Source organism: Geotrypetes seraphini, chromosome 3 (assembly GCF_902459505.1).
Source record: "Geotrypetes seraphini chromosome 3, aGeoSer1.1, whole genome shotgun sequence".
Classification (NCBI taxonomy): Eukaryota; Metazoa; Chordata; class Amphibia; order Gymnophiona; family Dermophiidae; genus Geotrypetes; species Geotrypetes seraphini.
The window spans coordinates 405,223,209-405,243,335 of record NC_047086.1 but is presented as its reverse complement, the minus strand read 5'-3'; the positions used below and the strand labels follow the sequence as shown (position 1 = coordinate 405,243,335).

Here is a 20,127-nt window from a genome sequence, read left to right as displayed (position 1 = left end):
ATCCTGGTGTTCCTCGCACCATCTGGACCCGAGTTCAGTTCCCGTGTCTTCGGTGCTGGAATATTTGTTGCATCTGTCTGAGTCTGGACTGAAGACGACTTCCATTCGGGTGCATCTCAGTGCCATTGCGGCGTTCCATCGGCATCTCGAGGGTCGATCTCTCTCTCTTCATCCTCTGGTGACTCGTTTCATGAGGGGTCTCGTGAATGTCCATCCTCCTCTGAAACCTCCTCCTGTAGTTTGGGATCTTAATGTGGTCTTAGCTCAACTGATGAAGCCTCCTTTTGAGCCTCTCGACAAATCTATTCTTAAGTTTCTCACTTGGAAAGTGGTCTTTTTGATTGCGCTCACATCCGCTCGTTGGATTAGCGAGCTGCAGGCTTTGGTTGCGGATCCACCTTTTACTGTGTTTCATCATGACAAGGTGGTTCTTCGCACCCATCCTAAATTTTTACCTAAGGTTGTGTCTGCTTTCCACCTCAATCAGTCCATTGTTCTTCCGGTGTTCTTCCCGAAGCCCCACTCTCATCCTGGTGAGGCGGCGCTTCACAAGCTTGACTGTAAGAGGGGGTTGGCCTTTTATCTCCATCGACCAAGTCTCATCGGAAGGTTCCTCAATTGTTTTTGTCCTTTGATCCTAATCGGTTGGGACATCCTGTTTCCAAGCGCACCTTGTCCAACTGGTTGGCTGCTTGTATTTCTTTTTGCTACGCTCAGGCTGGTCTCACGCTCCATGGTCGAGTCACGGGGCATAAGGTCCGGGCTATGGCAGCTTCTGTTGCTTTCCTCCGGTCTACTCCTGTGGAGGACATTTGTAAAGCTGCCACTTGGTCTTCGGTTCATACGTTCACCTCCCACTACTGTCTGGACACTTTGTCCAGAAGCGACGGCCGGTTTGGCCAGTCGGTTTTACGTAACCTGTTTTCCTAAATTTGCCATCCTCCCACCTGCCCTTTTTTGGGTTGGCTTGGAGGTCACCCACATGTGAGAATATCATGCCTGCTTTTCCTGGGATAAAGCACAGTTACTTACCGTAACAGGTGTTATCCAGGGACAGCAGGCATATATTCTCACAACCCGCCCACCTCCCCGGGGATGGCTTCTTTGCTGGATATGGAACTGAGGACCACGAGTTGGGGATGCGCCCTCTAGTGGGCAGGAAGGCTAGCACATGCGTGGTGCAGTGTGCAAACTTGAAACGTCAATCAAGTTTGCTTAAAAAGCTGTCCGCGCTGGGGCTCCGTAGATGACGTCACCCACATGTGAGAATATATGCCTGCTGTCCCTGGATAACACCTGTTACGGTAAGTAACTGTGCTTTATTGGACTGTTGTTTAGACCCTTTATTTTCACTATCAGACGATGAGTCACTTGTTGATAGGGTAAATCCTACCTTCTTGGATTTGTTGAATTGTCTTTGTCGTTTGGTTTTGCTATTACGATTCATCCAAGGGTACACGTATCCCTTGGTGAAATCCATCTCGTCTCTGCGAAATTTTTTTATTTTTAGTTGACATTGTTCTATATTATATTTATATTATTGATACAAAAGGAACAGCGTTTTATTTACAATTGGCATACCCTCATTCCTGATGGCTTGAATTCAGAGATAGAATGGTTATCAGTATAAAGAATTTAGGATCGTAAATAATTTTTCTGCTTGATCCCATTTCCGGTTAAGTTCATTACATCAGTTCCGGGTTTTTCCTTTATAAATCGCACATCCTGGACTCATGAGTTCAATTCGTCCATTACTTTGGTCCGGTCCAGTCCTATTGAGCCAGCAATAGGTATGAAAATTTATGAGATTACACTTATAATTTCTTATCACGAAAGATCATGAGTTATCTTCATGATAGTATCTCAGATTTTTTAACTTTAGTTGATTTAATAAAGAAGTTTAATGATTTTATGGTATTTCTCTAGCACTAATGTCCCTCCCTGACGAAGAGACGAAACCTAGGTCGGGGGGACTGGGACCATAGGCTGAACGGCACAAGCAGAGAAATGTTTTAATGCCACATCACACGATTTAAGTTGGTTTGAACGAGGATTAACATTACCAACTACCACCTGGCAAAGATAAGTACATCTTCTTTTCCTATAAACTACAGGTGGTTAGGGGACTGTGAAGGCTATGATGGTCCCCTTGTTAACCTCGTTTTAGTGATAACACTAAAAACACAGGTTATAAGGTCTGAGCACTTCACAATTCTAATTAGGATATTATTTATGATTTATTTTCACATAATAGCAGTGATTACTTAAATTATTATTGATTTTCATCACAGATTTAAGGTATTTATTCCTCCTGGCATAAGTTTATGGTCGGTGTTTGGCCACTCCTCTGGATGCGATTCATTTTTTTGAGGGCGGCTAAATTGCTTTGTTCTCCGGTGCAGCCTTTGGTTCCAGTCTGGGATCTCAACTTGGTACTTTCTGTGCTAGTGCGCCCTCATTTTGAGCCTCTGGGCTCCTGCACATGGAAGGACCTTACTCTTAAGGCAATCTTCCTGGTGGCTATTACTTTTGCAAGACACGTTTCCAAGCTGCAGGCTTTCTCTTGTAGGCCTCCCTTCCTGGAGTTCTTTGGGGAGCAGGTCATACTGCGGCCAGTTCCTTCTTTTCTGCCAAAAGTGGTCTCGCCTTTTCATGTCAACTAGTCTGTTGTCTTCCCAGTCTTGGGTAGTTGGGAGGGCTCTTTGGAGCAGATGCAGTTGCACAAGTTGGATGTCTGTTGGGACCTTCGCTCAGTGGACCCAGGAGTGTCCTCTTAGCGGGTCCTCATAAGGGGAACGGTACTTCTAAGGTTAACATTGTGTAATGGATCAAGGAGGCTAATGCTTCTGCGTACCTTCTTCAGAAAAGCCTGTTCTGGAATTTCTCAAAGCTAATTCCACTCAGGGTCAGGTAGCTTCTTGGGTGGTCTTCTCATGTACCTCCGATGGATATCTGTAAAACTGCGGTTTGGTTTTCTCTCCATTATTTTGTGGATGTTCAGACGCGTCAGGACGCGGTATTTGGGGAGCGTGTTCTTGTGGCAGCCCTTCGGGGGTCCCACCCATGATGGGTACTACTTAGTTTTTGTGCTAGTTTGGAGGGATGAAAAAGAAGAAGAAATTAGGTTCTTACCTGCTAATTTTCTTTCTTTTAGTCCCTCCAGACCGGCAGAGACCCCGCCCTGTCGTTTTTTTTATTCAGAGTTTTGTGTGATGAGTATGGTTTTTCCTGCGGTATCTTTTTGTTTTGGTGTGTTAGGGGAGATTAAAAGAAGAGCGGTGTTTGGTTCGGCTGGCAGAGCATTCCATAGCTGGTTTCTAAACTGTGACAGAGAAGATTTCCAAGCGTCTTATAGCGATAATTTTTAAGGAAAGTATGGTTAATAAATGCTGATTGGTAGATTGAAGCACACGCAGTGGGGTATATGTTATTAATAGATTGTAAATGAATTCAGGTATTTTTACATTAATTGTTTTATGTACTAACGGACTCAACTTATAGGCAGTCCTATGTGCGACGGGAGCCAATGAGCTTCCTTTAAAAGTGGTGAAACGTGATAGTATTTTTTGGCATTTGTTATCATTTTTATTGCTGCGTTTTGGATTATTTGAAGGCGCCTTATTTCTTTTTGAGTTACTCCTTTTAATAGTCTAATTTTGAAATTACAAGTGTATCAGTTGGCCACTTTGTTTAACTTTGTGGAGATGGTGTAGTATTAAAGGATGCCCAGGACCACAGGCTGGATTTTGTTCATAAGCTTTTGTCACCTGGGCTTGCCACTCCAAGTTGTGCCACAATCTGGAGACTATTGTTGGGAGGGATCTCCAGCTTTTAATGTTTGGAGTGGATTATGTAGCTAATGCTCAGTATGACCTTTTCACAAAATGTTTGCTTATTAAATTTCCATCCGCAGGATGCTATGGATCAGACAGTAGGTGAGGGATTCCTCCTCTAAGGCAACTTTGAGTAAATTACCATGTGAGAGACATTTACTCTTTGGAAAAGGTCTGGATGATCTTACGGCCAGCGTGCAGGCTAGTAAGCCAAAGTCTTTACCGGACAGCGGACCTCAAGCCCCTAGGGGATCAGGTCGCAATAAATTTTGGACCTCTAGACGATATTGCCAGTTCTTGGGAGGGCCTTTGGCCAGAGATCTTTTCAATGCTCTAGACAATGATTTGGAAAGGCCAGGCGTCCCCAGTCTTCAGGATCCCACTCAGCCACAACTCCCAAGAAGCAGTTTTGACACTAAGATGTCAGTCGAGCCTCCATGCATCTGAGGGAAGCTTTCAAAGAAATGTTTTTTCGGCTTACAATTTATTTTATTTTAAAAACTTCTATACCGTTTAAAACTAAACGGTTTACATAATTTACATACATAATTTTAAAACAGAGACATAATAAAATAAACCTACAAACAATCCTCAGAAATCATAACTACAAAATAATGCCATAGCTTGCATACTTAAGAACGTGAATAGTTCATCAACTCTGCCAGAGAGGAAAATTATTAGCTAGAAAAAGGCATCTACAAACAGCTGTGTCTTAAGTAATTTTCTAAACATGCCTTTTTCATGGCAATTTCGTATCTAATCCACCAGAGTTCCATAACTTAACTCCTGCACTACAAAAAGTCATTTTACCAGTCTCAACAAGCCTTGGATTCACAGTCATCTTCAGTAAAGCTAAATTCTCAGAGCACAGTGATCTTTTTGGCTAGCTCATGCTAATCTTGTGCGTGCGCTAAAAACGCTAGTGCACCTTTGTAAAAGGAGCCCTTAGTGCAGGTTGCGCTTAAGTTGGTGACTTGTTTGGGGGGTTTTTCACCTTGTTATGTGTTGCAAATGGTTAAGTGTTTGTTATATGTTTAATGATATGTTTAATAATATGAGCTGAACAGACATGTTTCTCAGGGAGTGTCCCTGTACCCCTTCCTATTCTATTTCCTTTCCAGGGATGACCATCTGCTTTGGTTTGAACAGAGGAATTGGAGGACAGACCAGAAGGATGGGAGATGGAACAAAAGAATGCTAATGAAGCTCCCTACAAGAATTCTTGTGAGAAGGGATGGTCTATCCATATGTTCAGGACTAGAGTGTCTGTCTACTAGAAAGAAGATTACAGAGGTCCATGCATGCATTAGAGTAAAACCAGGACTGGAATAGCCTGATTTATAAATAAAAGCATGAGTTACTCAATAATTTACTAATTGTTGTCTTTACTGTCTCTATCACATACAGGACTGTCAATGACTGAAGCCAGAAAACTCAGTAACTATTTTCATTACACGGAGACCCTGAAGCCCCAGATAAAAACACTGCAAGAAAAGGCAGACTTAGATCTAGCCACTGATTTCCTGACTTCACTGGAGCACGATATTCCCAGAGGTAACAGGGTCCATTGTGGCATATCCATGAAACATGTCTCTGTGATTGCCAATAAATCTAACTCAGCTTCTAAATCCAGAACCCTGTTTCCCATACTTCGAGCATTAGTATATACTGCTTCCAGATATTGCCCCCTTTTCCTATATGTACTAATAATTATTGTACAGTGCTGTGTATGCCCTGTCGCACTTTAGAAATTCTTAGTAGTAGTAGGCAGGTCTTGACAGACAAATATGATCAAATTATTTAACTGGGCGATCAGAATTGGATAGAGGGAGAACACTAGGGCCCGGATTCTGTATAGGACACCCGGAACGGGCGTCCTAAATAGAATTAGGCCTACACCCACTCAGACTAAACCCGATTCTGTAACCAGTGTCCATGTTACAGACGCCGGTTACAGAACCGGGTTACTTTTAGATGTGGCCGCTGTACTTAATCGCGGCAAGGGATCTCCCTGCCGCAATTAGTATAGTGGTCGCAGCTACGGCCACCAATCTCCCCTCCCCCATCCCCTAAACCACAGGTGTCATTCGGTCCTCAAGGACCGCAATCCAGTCGGGTTGTCAGGATTTCCCCAATTAGCATACAATGAAAGCAGTGCATGCAAATAGATCTCATGCATATTCATTGGGGAAATCCTGAAAACCTGACTGAATTGCAACACTCGAAGAGGGACTTTGACACCCCTGCCCTAAATGAACGAGGCAGGAGAGTGCCCAACTCCTCCTACCGAAAGACCCCACAATGATCGTCGGCAGGAAGGTGCTCAACCCTTCCTGCCGGTAGTACCCCCTCCCCCCTGACGATTGCAGTAGGAAGGTGTCCAACCCCTCCTGAAGGTAGGACCCCACAATCGCCGGCAGGAAGGTGCTCAATCCTTCCTGCTAGTAGAACCCCCAAACACCACCCCCTCAATGATCACGGCTGGAGGGTGCCCAACCCCTCCTGCTGGTAGAGCCTCCCCACCCCCCCCCCCTGACGAGCAAGGCAGGAGGGTTCTCAACCTCTCCTGCCGGTAGACCACCTCACCTCCCACTCCGATGATCGCTGCAGGAGGGTGGCTAACCCCTGCTGCTGGTAGACGTCCCCACCCCCACGATCGCCAGCAGGAAGGTGCTCAACCCTTCCTGCCGATAGACCCCCCCTCCACCCCACCCCTGATGATCGCGGCAGGAGGTGCCCAACCCCTTCTGCCGGTAGGCCCCATCCCCCGAAGATTGCTGGAAAGAGAGTGCCCAATCCCTCCTGCCGGACCCCCCTCCCCCTTGGCTTACCAGCAAGTTGGCTGGACGGGTCCTCGCACCGTCTGTCCGGCAGGCCTGCCTCCATCCAAATGAGGCGGGCCCGCCCTTCCCCTGTCCAACCCACAGGATCCTTCTTCTTGCATCCCTTTTCATCTGTCCAACCCTTCTCTCTCCACCACAACAACCAATATTTTTTCCTCCCTCTTCTCCATCACCATGTCCACCCTCCCCCCCAGCCTGTGCATCATCTGTTTCCCTTCCTTCTCAAATGAACAGTGTGAGGACCCGTCCAGCCAACTTGCTGGTAAGCCCGGGGTGAGAGGGTTCCGGGGTGGGGGGTTGGGATGTTTTGTTGGGGGGGGAGATCCGACAGGAGGGGTTGGGTCCCCCTTCTGCCAGTGATTTTTTTTTGGGGGGGGCCTACCGGCAGGAGGGGTTGGCCACCCTCTTGCCACGATCGTCTGGGGGGGGGTTCTACCGGCAGGAAGGGTTGAGCAGCTTCCTGCCCTCAATCGTGGGGGGCCTAACGGAAAGAGGGGTTGGGCACCCTCCTGCCGCGATCAACGGGGGGGAGGTTCTATTGGCAGGAAGGGTTGAGCACCTTTCTGCCAGCGATCGTGGGGGGTCTTTCAGCAGGAGGGGTTGGGAACCCTCCTGCCTTGTTCGTTTAGGGGTGGGCACAGCTGCGACTGCTATACTAATAGCGGCAGGGAGATCCCTTGCCGCAATTAAGTATAGTGGCTACATCTACTTACAATGTAGGCCAGCATTTTGCTGGCCTACATTGTTTTTTTTGTTGTTGTTTTTTTAAATTCTTTATTCAGTTTTAACTCTTGCAACAGGTGTACAAAATTCAATCAAATAATTTGTACAAATCACTTGACATTCTAATAATTATTGTCAAATGCATATAAAAAAGACCCCTCCCCCACCTATCCCATTCATCAGGAATAAACCCATTAAATCACATAACATAACTCCCCATCCCCACATTAAATATAGTCCTATGTAATAAAAAGGTGTCCAAGGTGTCTAATCATTAGAATATGAAATCAATGGCCCCCAAATCTTTTTGAAACTATTATAATTTCCTTGCTGTATAGCAAGCACTCTCTCCATTTTATAAATATGACAAACTGAATTCCACCAAAAGGTATAATTAAGTTTAGTATAGTCCTTCCAATTTCCAGTAATATGTTGAATGGCAACCCCCGTCAGTATTAACAAAAGTTTATTGTTATTTGCTGAAATTTGACTCTTGAATCTCATAGATGTTCCAAATAAAATAGTATCATAGTAGGGCAACATGATTTTCTAACATTGAAATAATTTGGGACCAAATTAACTTCCAAAAGGCATTGACAAAGGGACAGAAAAAAAAGTAAATGATCTAGAGTCCCAGCATCTAAATTACAATGCCAGCATCTATTAGACCTAGAGCTATCCAACTTTTGTAAACGAACTGGGGTCCAAAAAGCTCTATGTAACAAAAAGAACCAAGTTTGTCTCATAGATGCTGACCTTGTACTTTTTAATCTCTAAGACCAAAGTCGTGACCATTGAGAAGCAGAAATTTGGTGCTTGATCTCAATGCTCCAAATATCCCTAAGATCTTTTTTTGTTTTTTATTCAAATATCCATACAACAATTTATACCACTGTGCGACTTGGTGTCCCAAAAAATCCACCTGAAAGCATAAGAATTCCAAACTATACTGAGTATTAAGATCTTTCCATTCAGGGAATCCCTCCTGAATAGGCTGCTTCAGCTGCAACCACTTAAAGCTTTGTGATTTATTTAAACCAAATTTATGTTGCAGCTGTGAAAAACTAAGCATTGAACTATTAGAAACAACATCATTTTTTTTTAAAATTCTTTATTCCTTTTTAATGTCCGTATACCTGCAATAATCCAATGCTTCCAGACAATTTGAAAACCGCCAACTTTACCGTATTTTCACGCAGATAACGCGCACCCGTGTAAAACGCGCACACGGGTATAGCGCGCAGAAACCATGATTTTATGTACAAAAACTTTTGTATACCGCGCTCACGGGTATACCGCGCATGCAGCCTGACTGTCCTTTCGCCCGCCCCGACTCTCCTCTGGCCACCCCGACTCTCCTTTCGCCCTCCCCGACTCTCCGTGCGCTGTCCCGACTCTCCGTTCACCCTCCCTGACTTTCCGTGCACTGCCCCGACTCTCCGTGCGCTGTCCCGACTCTCCGTTCACCCTCCTGGCCACAGCGACCCCCTACCCCCACCCCGCACTACATTACGGGCAGGAGGGATCCCAGGCCCTCCTGCCCTCGACGCAAACCCCCCTCCCTCCAACGACCGCCCCCCCCCAAGAACCTCCGACCGCCCCCCCAGCCGACCCGCGACCCCCCTGGCCGACCCCCACGACACCCCCACCCCCCTTCCCCGTACCTTTGGTAGTTGGCCGGACAGACGGGAGCCAAACCCGCCTGTCCGGCAGGCAGCCAACAACGGAATGAGGCCGGATTGGCCCATCCGTCCCAAAGCTCCGCCTACTGGTGGGGCCTAAGGCGCGTGGGCCAATCAGAATAGGCCCTGGAGCTTTAGGTCCCACCTGGAGGCGCGGCCTGAGGCACATGGTCGGGTTGGGCCCATGTGCCTCAGGCCGCGCCCCCAGGTGGGACCTAAGGCTCCAGGGCCTATTCTGATTGGCCCACGCGCCTTAGGCCCCACCAGTAGGCGGAGCTTTGGGACGGATGGGCCAATCAGGCCTCATTCCGTCGTTGGCTACCTGCCGGACAGGCGGGTTTGGCTCCCGTCTGTCCGGCCAACTACCAAAGGTACGGGGAAGGGGGGTGGGGGTGTCGTGGGGGTCGGCCAGGGGGGGTCGCGGGTCGGCTGGGGGGGCGGTCGGAGGTTCTTGGGGGGGGCGGTCGTTGGAGGGAGGGGGGTTTGCGTCGAGGGCAGGAGGGCCTGGGATCCCTCCTGCCCGTAATGTAGTGCGGGGTGGGGGTAGGGGGTCGCCGTGGCCAGGAGGGTTTGGGCTCCCTCCTGGCCCGATATTGTCGGGGAGTTGGGGAGTCGGCCGGGCAAGAGGGCTTGGGCTCCCTCTTGCTCCGATCGTGGATGCGGGTGCGGGTGGGAGCGCGTGCGAGCGGTCGTTCGGTGTGGGGGTGCGAGCGGTCCTGCTGGGGGGGGTGAATCGGGCGTCGGGCGGGGTGGGAACTATGTAAAAAAAATTTTGTATACCATGCTCACGCGTATAACGCGCGAGGGGTATGCGCGGTAGGTAAAAACGCGTATAACGCGCGCGTTATATGCGTGAAAATACGGTAATCTTGGAGTTTAGCCAAATGGATTGATTAATGATTTAAAAATTGGATTTGGTGATAAATTACTAACATATTTTAAAGTTCTCCACGTATCAAGCAATATTCTATTGTCTTTATATTTCCTGGGCAATTTTATACTTATAAGATGAGACAAATGCAAAGGAAACAGGAGTCGCCATTCTAAATATAACCAATCTGGTACATTCTCCATGAGCTCTGGGAGGATCCAATACATACCCTGTCTTAAAATATAGGCTTGATGATACTTATAAAAATTTGGAAAATTTACCCCTCCCTCCACAATTGTCTTTTGTAAAGATACTAAAGTGATTCTGAGTCTTTACCCAACCAAACAAATTTAATAAGAATACCATTTAACTTTTTGTAAAATGACTCCTGAAAAAAAATTGGTATCATACTCATTTGATAACAAACCACAGGCAATATCATCATTTTAACCGTTTGAATTCCATTGCTCACACATTTCTACATTGTAAGCATCTCCCACTCTACTAGGGAGACACGTAGGGCTGCCTAGGTTCGCCTAAGGCTACCGCCTAGCCTTAGGCGGGCTTGCAGGCCTCCCTAGGCTCCCGGAGGTGCTTTCAATATAGGCTGCCTGCCTGCGGAGCATTTTTTTAGAAAACGTGCCTCCCGATTGACTGATTAGACAGCTATAGGACGCCTACAGCTGCCTACAATCGGGACGCAGTTTACAGAATCTGGGCCTAGATGTATTTGTAGATTTTAGCAAAGCCTTTGACACTATTCCACATAGGTGTCTAATGAATAAACTGAGTACCCTTGGTATGAGCTCCAAAGTGACAGACTGCTTTAGGAAGGAGACAGAGGGTAGTTGTAATTAGGGATCACTCTGAGGAAAGGGATGCCACTAGTAGTGTGCTGCAAGGTTTAATTCTTGGGCCTGTTCTTTTAAACATTTTTGTAAGTAATATTATCCCAGGACAAGCAGGCAGCATATTCTTGACTGATGGGTGACGGCACCGACGGAGCCCCGGTACGGACAATTTTAGAGTGATTGCACTCTAAGAACTTGGAAAGTTCTAGCAGGCCGCACCGCGCACGCGCGAGTACCTTCCCGCCCGACGGAGGTGCGCGGTCCCCAGTTTCTTAGTTTCCGCGGAGCTAAGAAGACGCACGTTTCAACGGCTGTTGAAAACTTTTTTCTATTTTCGCCTTCCCGCTCGCGTAAACTCGTTGGGAAATATTGTTTCCCTCATTTTATTTTCTTTTCTTTGTTAAAAAAAAACAAAAAAAAAAACTTAATTCGTTTTTTCTTTCATTTTTTCGGTTTCGCCCCAGCGGGGCCTGTTGCCACCATCGAGGCCTCGGCCTTCGATTTGGCTGAAGCCGTTTTTACATTCATGCCCCCTCAACCCGGGTTTAAGAAGTGCCAGCGGTGCGCTCGACCAATTTCACTCACAGACCCGCACAACTGGTGTCTACAGTGTCTTGGTCCTGACCATCGAGCGTCTACTTGCACCCGCTGTGCCACTCTTAAAAAGAGAACTTTAAAAAATCGACAAATCCAACAGCGATTATTGTTTGGTACCAAGATGTCGGATTCGGCGGCACCGGTCCCCACTTCGACCCCGACGCAGTCGGCACCTGCCTCGTCGACACCGCGTCAGCGTCGCACCCTTCAGGTAAGCCGGCTAAGAAGCCTTCCCCGCTGGAGCGCCCTCCGGTCTCAGTGGCAGCGAGCCCAATCCTGCCGACCTCGAGGCGCCCGCGGAAGCGCTCCGCTCCGATTGAGGTAAGCCCCTCGACATCGGGTTCCTCTTTGGAGTGTAGAGCGGCACCCAAGGTACCGCAGAAGAAAAAAGCGGTACCGGTGCCTTCACTGGACGAGCGCATTGCCGCCGTCCTGCAAGTACAGTTTAAAGAACAACTACAGCAGCTGTTACCTGCCCTTCTGACACCGAGCCTTCCAGTCCCGGTCCGGTCTGAGCCTCCGGTACCGACAGTGGAGCAGCCTCCTTTGACGGCATCCACCTTGTCGGTACCGATGCATACCACTTCCTCGGTATCTATGCCAGTCTTAGCGCCGGAACCAAGATCCTTACACCAGGCTGTTCAAACATCGGCGCCAACACAGCCTATAACATCTCCCGGTACCGTTTCACAGAGGTCTGGGAAGTCGATGCATAAAACTCGACACCTAGAACCCTCCACACCGGAATCCCGGGACCGCAGTTTTCAAGTGCGGGACCCTGATCTGTGGGGCGATTCGGAGGACCCTCTTCTCTCAGAGGGAGAGTGTTCATCAGGAGAAGAGGATCCTTCTGTTTTGGATCCATCCTCTAAACCTGATGCAACTTCTTTTACCTCTTTTCTCAAAGAGATGTGTGAATCTCTCTCTATTCCCTTGGAGGCTGAATCCAAAAAATCCAAGGCATTTCTTGATGCTCTGGATTTTGACCAGCCTCCAAGGGAATTTCTCAAACTGCCTCTCCATGACATATTAAGAGAGACATTTTACAAAAATCTAGAGACACCCTTGACCATCCCAGGAGCTCCCCGCAAACTGGACTCCTTATATAAGGTCATACCTATTCCAGGCTTTGACAAGCCGCAACTCCCCCATGAGTCCTTACTGGTGGAATCTACCTTAAAGAAATCCACGGGGGCTAGTGTATACGCTTCTGTCCCTCCTGGCAGAGAAGGTAAGGCCATGGATAAGTTTGGCAAGAGGTTGTATCAAAATGCGATGCTAGCAAATAGATCAGGGAACTATGCTTTCCATTTTTCTTTTTACCTTAAGCATCTCATTCAGACTTTGTCATCTTTTGAGAAATATCTCCCTGACCGTAAAAAATCTGCCTTTCGCCAAACTTCTTCATCGCTCTTACAACTGCGCAAGTTCATGGTCAGATCAATCTATGACACCTTTGAGCTGACCTCTAGGGCCACGGCTATGTCGGTAGCTATGCGGCGACTGGCCTGGCTCAGAGTTTCAGAACTCGATGTCAATCATCAAGATCGACTGGCCAATGCACCTTGTTTGGGGGATGAGCTGTTTGGAGAATCCATGGACTCCACTACTCAGAAACTCTCAGCTCATGAGACTCGATGGGACACTCTCCTTAAGACAAAGAAGAAGACCCCACCTACTAGGCCTTTTCGCCAACAATCGGCCTATCAACATAGATTTGTGGCTCGTCCTTTACCTCAGACCCAGCAGCAACCCAGGCGTCAGAGGCAACAACAGAGGCAAGCTGCTAGACCAGCACAGCAGCAACAGCAGGTGAAACCTCCCCCTTCACAGAAATCAACTCATCCCTTTTGACTTGGTTCTCCAGGACATAGCCAGTCTCCCTCCTTCTGCCCATCTTCAGCAGCCCATAGGAGGACGCTTACTCATTTCATAAGCCGTTGGGAAATCATCACCTCGGATCAGTGGGTCCTCAACATCATCCGCCACGGCTACTCTCTCAATTTCCAGACTCTTCCTGCCCAAAGTCTGCCAAGAGAGTCTGCTTTGAACACTTCTCAGTCTTCCCTCCTTCTTCAAGAGGTTCAATCCCTCCTTCTTCTGAACGCCATAGAGGAGGTTCCTCTGGATCAAAAGGGGCAGGGATTTTACTCCCGTTACTTTCTAGTTCCCAAAAAGACAGGAGATCTCAGACCCATTTTAGATCTTCGCGATCTCAACAAATGCTTGGTAAAAGAGAAATTCAAGATGCTTTCTCTAGCTACTCTTTATCCTCTTCTCAATCAAGGCGACTGGCTATGTTCCCTAGATATCAAAGAAGCATACACTCACATACCGGTCAATCTGGCCTCCAGACAGTACCTCCGCTTCATGATCAACCATTGTCATTACCAATACAAGGTGCTACCCTTCGGTCTGGCCTCCTCTCCAAGAGTGTTCACCAAATGTCTGATTGTGGTGGCCGCCTTTCTACATTCCCACCACCTTCAGGTGTTTCCTTACCTGGACGATTGGTTGATAAAGGCCAATTCTTCTCAGATAGTACTCCAGGCCACCAACCAGACCATCATGTTTCTACAACTTCTGGGGTTCGAGATCAATCTACCCAAATCTCATATTATCCCCACTCAGAGACTTCAATTCATTGGAGCGGTGCTGGACACAGTCCTCATGAGAGCTTTTCTGCCGTCCAACCGTCTTCACACTCTCCAATCTCTGTGTCAGCAGGTGCTTCATCAACGTTCCATCTCTGCCAAGCAAATGATGATACTCTTGGGTCACTTGGCCTCCACAGTTCATGTCACACCCTTCGCACGTCTCCACCTACGCACTCCTCAATGGACCCTAGCGACCCAGTGGTCCCAAGCGACGGATCCTTGCTCACGACACATATCTGTGACATCCTCTCTTCATCAGTCTCTACAATGGTGGTTGATATCCTCAAATCTCTCCAGAGGTCTTTTGTTCCATCTACCTCCTCATCAACTTGTCATCACCACCGACGCCTCCCCTTATGCCTGGGGAGCTCATTTGAACGAATTCCAAACTCAAGGACTTTGGACAGCCCAGTAAATGAAACATCACATCAACTTCCTGGAACTCAGAGCGATGTTTTATGTCCTCAAGGCCTTCCAGCATCTTCTCTTTCCTCAGGTCCTTCTACTGTGCACAGACAATCAAGTTGCGATGTACTACATCAACAAGCAGGGTGGGACGGGCTCTCGCCTCTTGTGCCAGGAAGCCCAGAAGATTTGGGCTTGGGCCACAGATCACCACCTATTCCTAAAAGCTATCTACATTCAGGGAGAACAGAATTCCTTAGCGGACAAGCTCAGCAGAATTCTCCAGCCTCACGAGTGGACACTCGATCCTTTTACTCTGCAGTCCATCTTCGCTCAGTGGGGCACTCCTCAGATAGACCTCTTTGCAGCTCCTCACAATCATCAGCTGCCCCACTTCTGCTCCAGACTCTACTCTACTCACCGTCTGGCAGCGGATGCATTTCTCCTGGATTGGTCCAATCTCTTCCTGTATGCTTTCCCTCCTCTGCCTCTCATGCTCAGGACCTTGTTCAAGCTCCAGAGGGAACAGGCCACCATGATTCTGATTGCGCCACGGTGGCCCAGGCAACATTGGTTCTCCCTTCTACTTCAACTCAGTTCCAGGGAACCTATTCTACTTCCACAATTTCCTTCTCTGCTCACACAACATCAGGAGACCCTTCTGCATCCCAACCTCCAGTCTCTGCACCTGACAGCCTGGTATCTCTCGGGCTAACTTCAAATGATACTCTTTTATCTCTGCCCGTTCGTTCTGTTCTGGATGCCTCCAGGAAACCGGCCACTCTGCAATGTTACCATCAGAAGTGGACACGGTTTTCTTCCTGGTGTCTTCTTCAGCATCATAATCCTACGTCCCTTGCTGTGGAGACCATGTTGGATTACCTTCTTTCTTTGTCTGATTCTGGTCTCAAGTCTACTTCCATCAGAGTCCACCTCAGTGCTGTTGCTGCTTTTCATGAGCCAGTCCATGGGAAACTCCTTTCAGCTCATCCCTTGGTCTCCAGATTCATGCGAGGACTTTTCAATGTGAAACCACCTCTTAAATCTCCTCCTGTGATATGGGATCTTAACGTGGTTCTTTCAGCCTTAATGAAACCTCCGTTTGAACCTTTGGCCACGGCTTCTTTCAAATTTCTCACTTGGAAGGTTCTCTTCCTGATTGCTCTCACCTCTGCCAGGAGGGTCAGTGAGCTCCATGCACTAGTAGCAGACCCACCCTTTACCGTCTTTCATCATGACAAGGTGGTTCTGCGTACACATCCAAAGTTTCTCCCTAAGGTTGTCTCTGAATTCCATCTCAACCAATCCATTGTTCTGCCTGTTTTCTTTCCGAAACCTCACTCTCACTCTGGAGAACAGGCTTTGCATACTTTGGACTGTAAGCGGGCTTTAGCTTACTACTTAGACTGTACTAAGCCCCACAGATCATTCCCTCAACTCTTTCTGTCCTTTGATCCGAATAAATTGGGACATCCTGTTTCTAAACGTACGCTGTCCAATTGGCTCGCAGCGTGCATTTCTTTCTGTTATGCTCAGACCGGACTGACTCTGAAAGGTTCTGTCATGGCCCATAGAATTAGAGCTATGGCAGCATCTGTAGCTTTCCTCCGTTCCACTCCTATTGAGGAAATCTGCAAGGCTGCCACTTGGTCCTCAGTTCATACTTTTACATCTCACTATTGTCTGGACGCATTCTCCAGACGGGATGGTCACTTCGGCCAATCTATTTTGCAAAATTTGTTTTCCTAATGGCCAACCTTCCCACCATCCCTCTTTTTGTTAGCTTGGAGGTCACCCATCAGTCAAGAATATGCTGCCTGCTTGTCCTGGGATAAAGCACAGTTACTTACCGTAACAGGTGTTATCCAGGGACAGCAGGCAGATATTCTTGTGTCCCACCCACCTCCCCGGGTTGGCTTCTTAGCTGGCTTATCCTAACTGGGGACCGCGCGCCTCCGTCGGGCGGGAAGGCACTCGCGCGTGCGCGGTGCGGCCTGCTAGAACTTTCCAAGTTCTTAGAGTGCAATCACTCTAAAATTGTCCGTACCGGGGCTCCGTCGGTGCCGTCACCCATCAGTCAAGAATATCTGCCTGCTGTCCCTGGATAACACCTGTTACGGTAAGTAACTATGCTTTATGGAAGGGCTGTCTTGTAATATTTAAACTTTAGAGATATCTAGATGATAACCCTCCCAAGCCAAGCCAAACAGAAGTAGTTATTTCATTAAGTTATGCTACTGAATTAGAGGCTCTGGTAGAGACTAATTTACAAATAAGCAAAGACACTTTATTAATTTGGAAATATTTCTATTATATTATATGAAAAAATAAATTACTAGAGGGACTTCAGGGTGGGAGAGGGAGGGTTATATTTGCAATTATAAGATGTACAAGTGCTTAAATTCATGTTATTTACACTTGATGAAAGTTTTAAAATGAATAAAGAATTAAAAAAAAAATTTGGAAATATTAATTGGGAGGAATACATACTTTGTAAATGGGTCTCTGCCAGCGCCTTTAATATAAATATAAAATATAAGTACTCCAGCTGATGAGGACCCTCAAGCTATGTCAGCTGAAGACTTCCTCTGTAGGTGCCCAAAAATCACTTTTACAAAGCTTGGCAGGCATCAGCAACGTCTCTAAGCCACAGTGGCTCAAGGATGCTGCCAGCGACTGCAACGCTTGGTAGAAGGGACTTCCAGACATTTTAGGAGAAAGTCCTCAGCTGGAGGTACTTGAGGATTCCCACCAGCTACAGCAAGGGTCAGCAAGTACTTCTGCACTGGAGAAATAAATCCAGACATGCATTGCCTTTGTTGAACACAATAGATAGTTTAGAGTTTTTGAAAGTATTAGAGGGTCCTAAGGTTCCCGAGCATGTAAAAAGAAGTTTAGAAGAGCCAATATCACTAAAAGAATTAGGAATAGCTTTGAAATCCCTTCGAGTAGGATCCGCTCCAGGTGGTGATGGATATACAGTAGAGTTCTATAAATCTTTTCAAAATACCCTATTACCTTATTTATTAAATTTATACCAGACTCAACTAACTAAGGGTTGTATTACAGGCACTATGGCAGAATCTTTAACCATAGTTTTGCCCAAGCCAAATAAAGATCCCACTTTGGTTTCAAATTATAGGCCTATTTCCTTAATCAATGTAGATGGTAAACTTTTAGCTAAGACATTAGCTTTAAGATTGGCTAAAGCTCTCCCTTTCATTATAGGTATGCATCAAACAGGATTCGTTGCTCAAAGACTTTCTTCTCATAATACTAGACTGGCTTTTCATATGTTATATTTGACAAAAGCCATGAAAGATCCGGCCTTTTCTGTTTCTTTGGATGCAGAGAAGGCCTTTGATCGAGTGGAATGGACATTCATGTATCAGGCAATGGACTGGTTTGGTATAGATTCAGGATTTATACAAATAATTAAAACGTTGTATAGCTCCCCTACTGCTAGATTATATAATACATTTTCAGAACGTTTTAATCTGCAGAGAGGAGTTAGACAGGGTTGTCCACTATCTCCTTTGCTTTTTGATATTGTTTTGGAACCCTTGTTGTTAGCTATTCAGCAGGTAAAGGAGGTACAAGGTATTCCCCGTTCAAATAGGGAATATAAATTATCGGCATATGCGGATGATATCTTGCTTTATTTGAGGAATCCAGAAAGTACCATTCCATGTTTACTTGAGTTAATTGAAAAATTTGGAAAATTTTCCGGTTACAACATAAATTGGAATAAATCAGAAGTTCTTCCACTAAATGTACATTGTACAAAAGATTTATTTGATCCATTTTCTTTCATTTGGAAGGAGGACGGTATTAAATACTTAGGAATTCGGATTGCAAAAACAGTGGATGATACAATGAAAATTAATGAAAAAAATTTATTACAAAAAGTAACAGAAATGTGTGAGCATTGGAATCCTTTACATTTATCTTGGTGGGGGAGAGTACTAACTGTTAAAATGATGATTTTACCTGTAGTTTGTTACCAAATGGGTATGATACCTATTTTTTTTTCAAGGATCTTTTTATAAAAAAATAAATAGGGTCCTAACCAATTTTATTTGGCTGGGAAAAATTTCTAGAATTGCTTTAGTGTCTTTGCAAAGGCCTATTGTGGAGGGTGGGGTAAATTTTCCAAACTTTTATAGGTACCATCAAGCCTATATTTTGCGACAAGGTATGTATTGGATCCTCCCAGAGCCCATTGACGATATTCCAGATTGGTTCTGGTTAGAGTGGAGACTTATGTTTCCATTGCGTCTTGGTCACGTTGTTAGTATCAAAATGCCAAGGTTATATAAAGATCATAAAATATTTGTTGATACCTGGAAAACTTTAAGGTATATAAGTAGTCTGACTCCTATTTCAATAAATAAATCAACAATTCAAACAATTTGGTTAAACCCCAAGATCAAAATAGGCGGTTTTAAAATCATTTGGAAGCATTGGATGTTGGCAGGAATACGTACTTTAGAGGATGTAATAACTAATGGTAAACTGCTTGACTTTTCACAATTGCAACATAAATTTGGTTTAAATAAATCACAATATTTTAGATGGTTGCAATTGAAGCAGGCCATTCAGGTGGGGTTCCCTGAATGGAAAAATCTTAACAATTATCATAGCCTAGAATTCTTATGCTTTCAGGTGGCTTCTACTGGTCACCAGGCCGCAATGTGGTATAAATTAATATCTGGATTTGTAAATAAAAAACCAAAACATGGTCTTAGAGACATTTGGAGCTTTGAGATTAAGCATCAAATTAATGCATCTCAATGGCCACGACTTTGGTCTTGGAGGATAAGATGTACAGTATCAGCATCTATGAGACAAACATGGTTTTTTCTTTTGCATAGAGCTTTTTGGACCCCTGTTCGCTTACAAAAATTAGATAGCTCTAAGTCTAATAAATGTTGGCACTGTCATCTTGAGGCTGGGACATTAGATCATCTTTTATTCTATTGTCCATATATATTATTATTTTGGAAATCAATTTGGCCTCAAATAAATAGGTTGATGGACAATCCAATAGCCTTGACTTATGATACTATTTTATTTGGTTCAACAATGAGAGCAAAAAGTCAAATTTCATCACATAACAATAAACTTTTATTCATATTAACTGGAGTAGCAATCCAACAAATAACATGTAACTGGAAAAATTATGACAGATTAAGTTATAATTTTTGGTGGAATTCGGTATGCCATATATATAAAATGGAGCGCACAATAGCAACACAGAAAGGTTATTTTGGTAAATTTCTGAAGATTTGTAATGATTAATAACATTTTCCCATAATAAGAGATTTGGTAAGTGGGGATGTGGGTGGGTATTATTTTATTTACCTTACAATATGTATAAATTAATTTAATGTATTTTTAAGTATTAGGTTAGAGTTTCTGAAATATGAAGGGAGGGCTTGGGGGGGGTTATTTTATTTATATTTGTCATACATATTAAATGATTTATATATTATCTAAAACATTATAAAAATATGAATATAAATATGATATATTGTACTTAAAGTATTCATGAAGGAAAATCAAGTGTGTGTTTATAAGATTGTATGTATTTTTCTGATACACTTGTTGTAATATGAAAAAATGAATAAAGAAATTTAAATTAAAAAAAAAAAAGAAAGACATC

At 45.3% G+C, this 20,127-nt stretch overlaps 1 protein-coding gene across 1 annotated transcript in view; it reads left to right on the top strand.

Annotated features, from left to right (window-relative positions):
* Window positions 1-20,127, top strand: part of RSPH9 (radial spoke head component 9) — a 152,333-nt gene that overhangs the window by 55,568 nt on the left and 76,638 nt on the right. Inside the window, exon 4 of the mRNA XM_033935384.1 lies at window positions 5,241-5,387. Within this exon, the coding sequence (XP_033791275.1) occupies window positions 5,241-5,387 (147 nt within the window). The remainder of the gene's footprint in view (window positions 1-5,240; window positions 5,388-20,127) is intronic.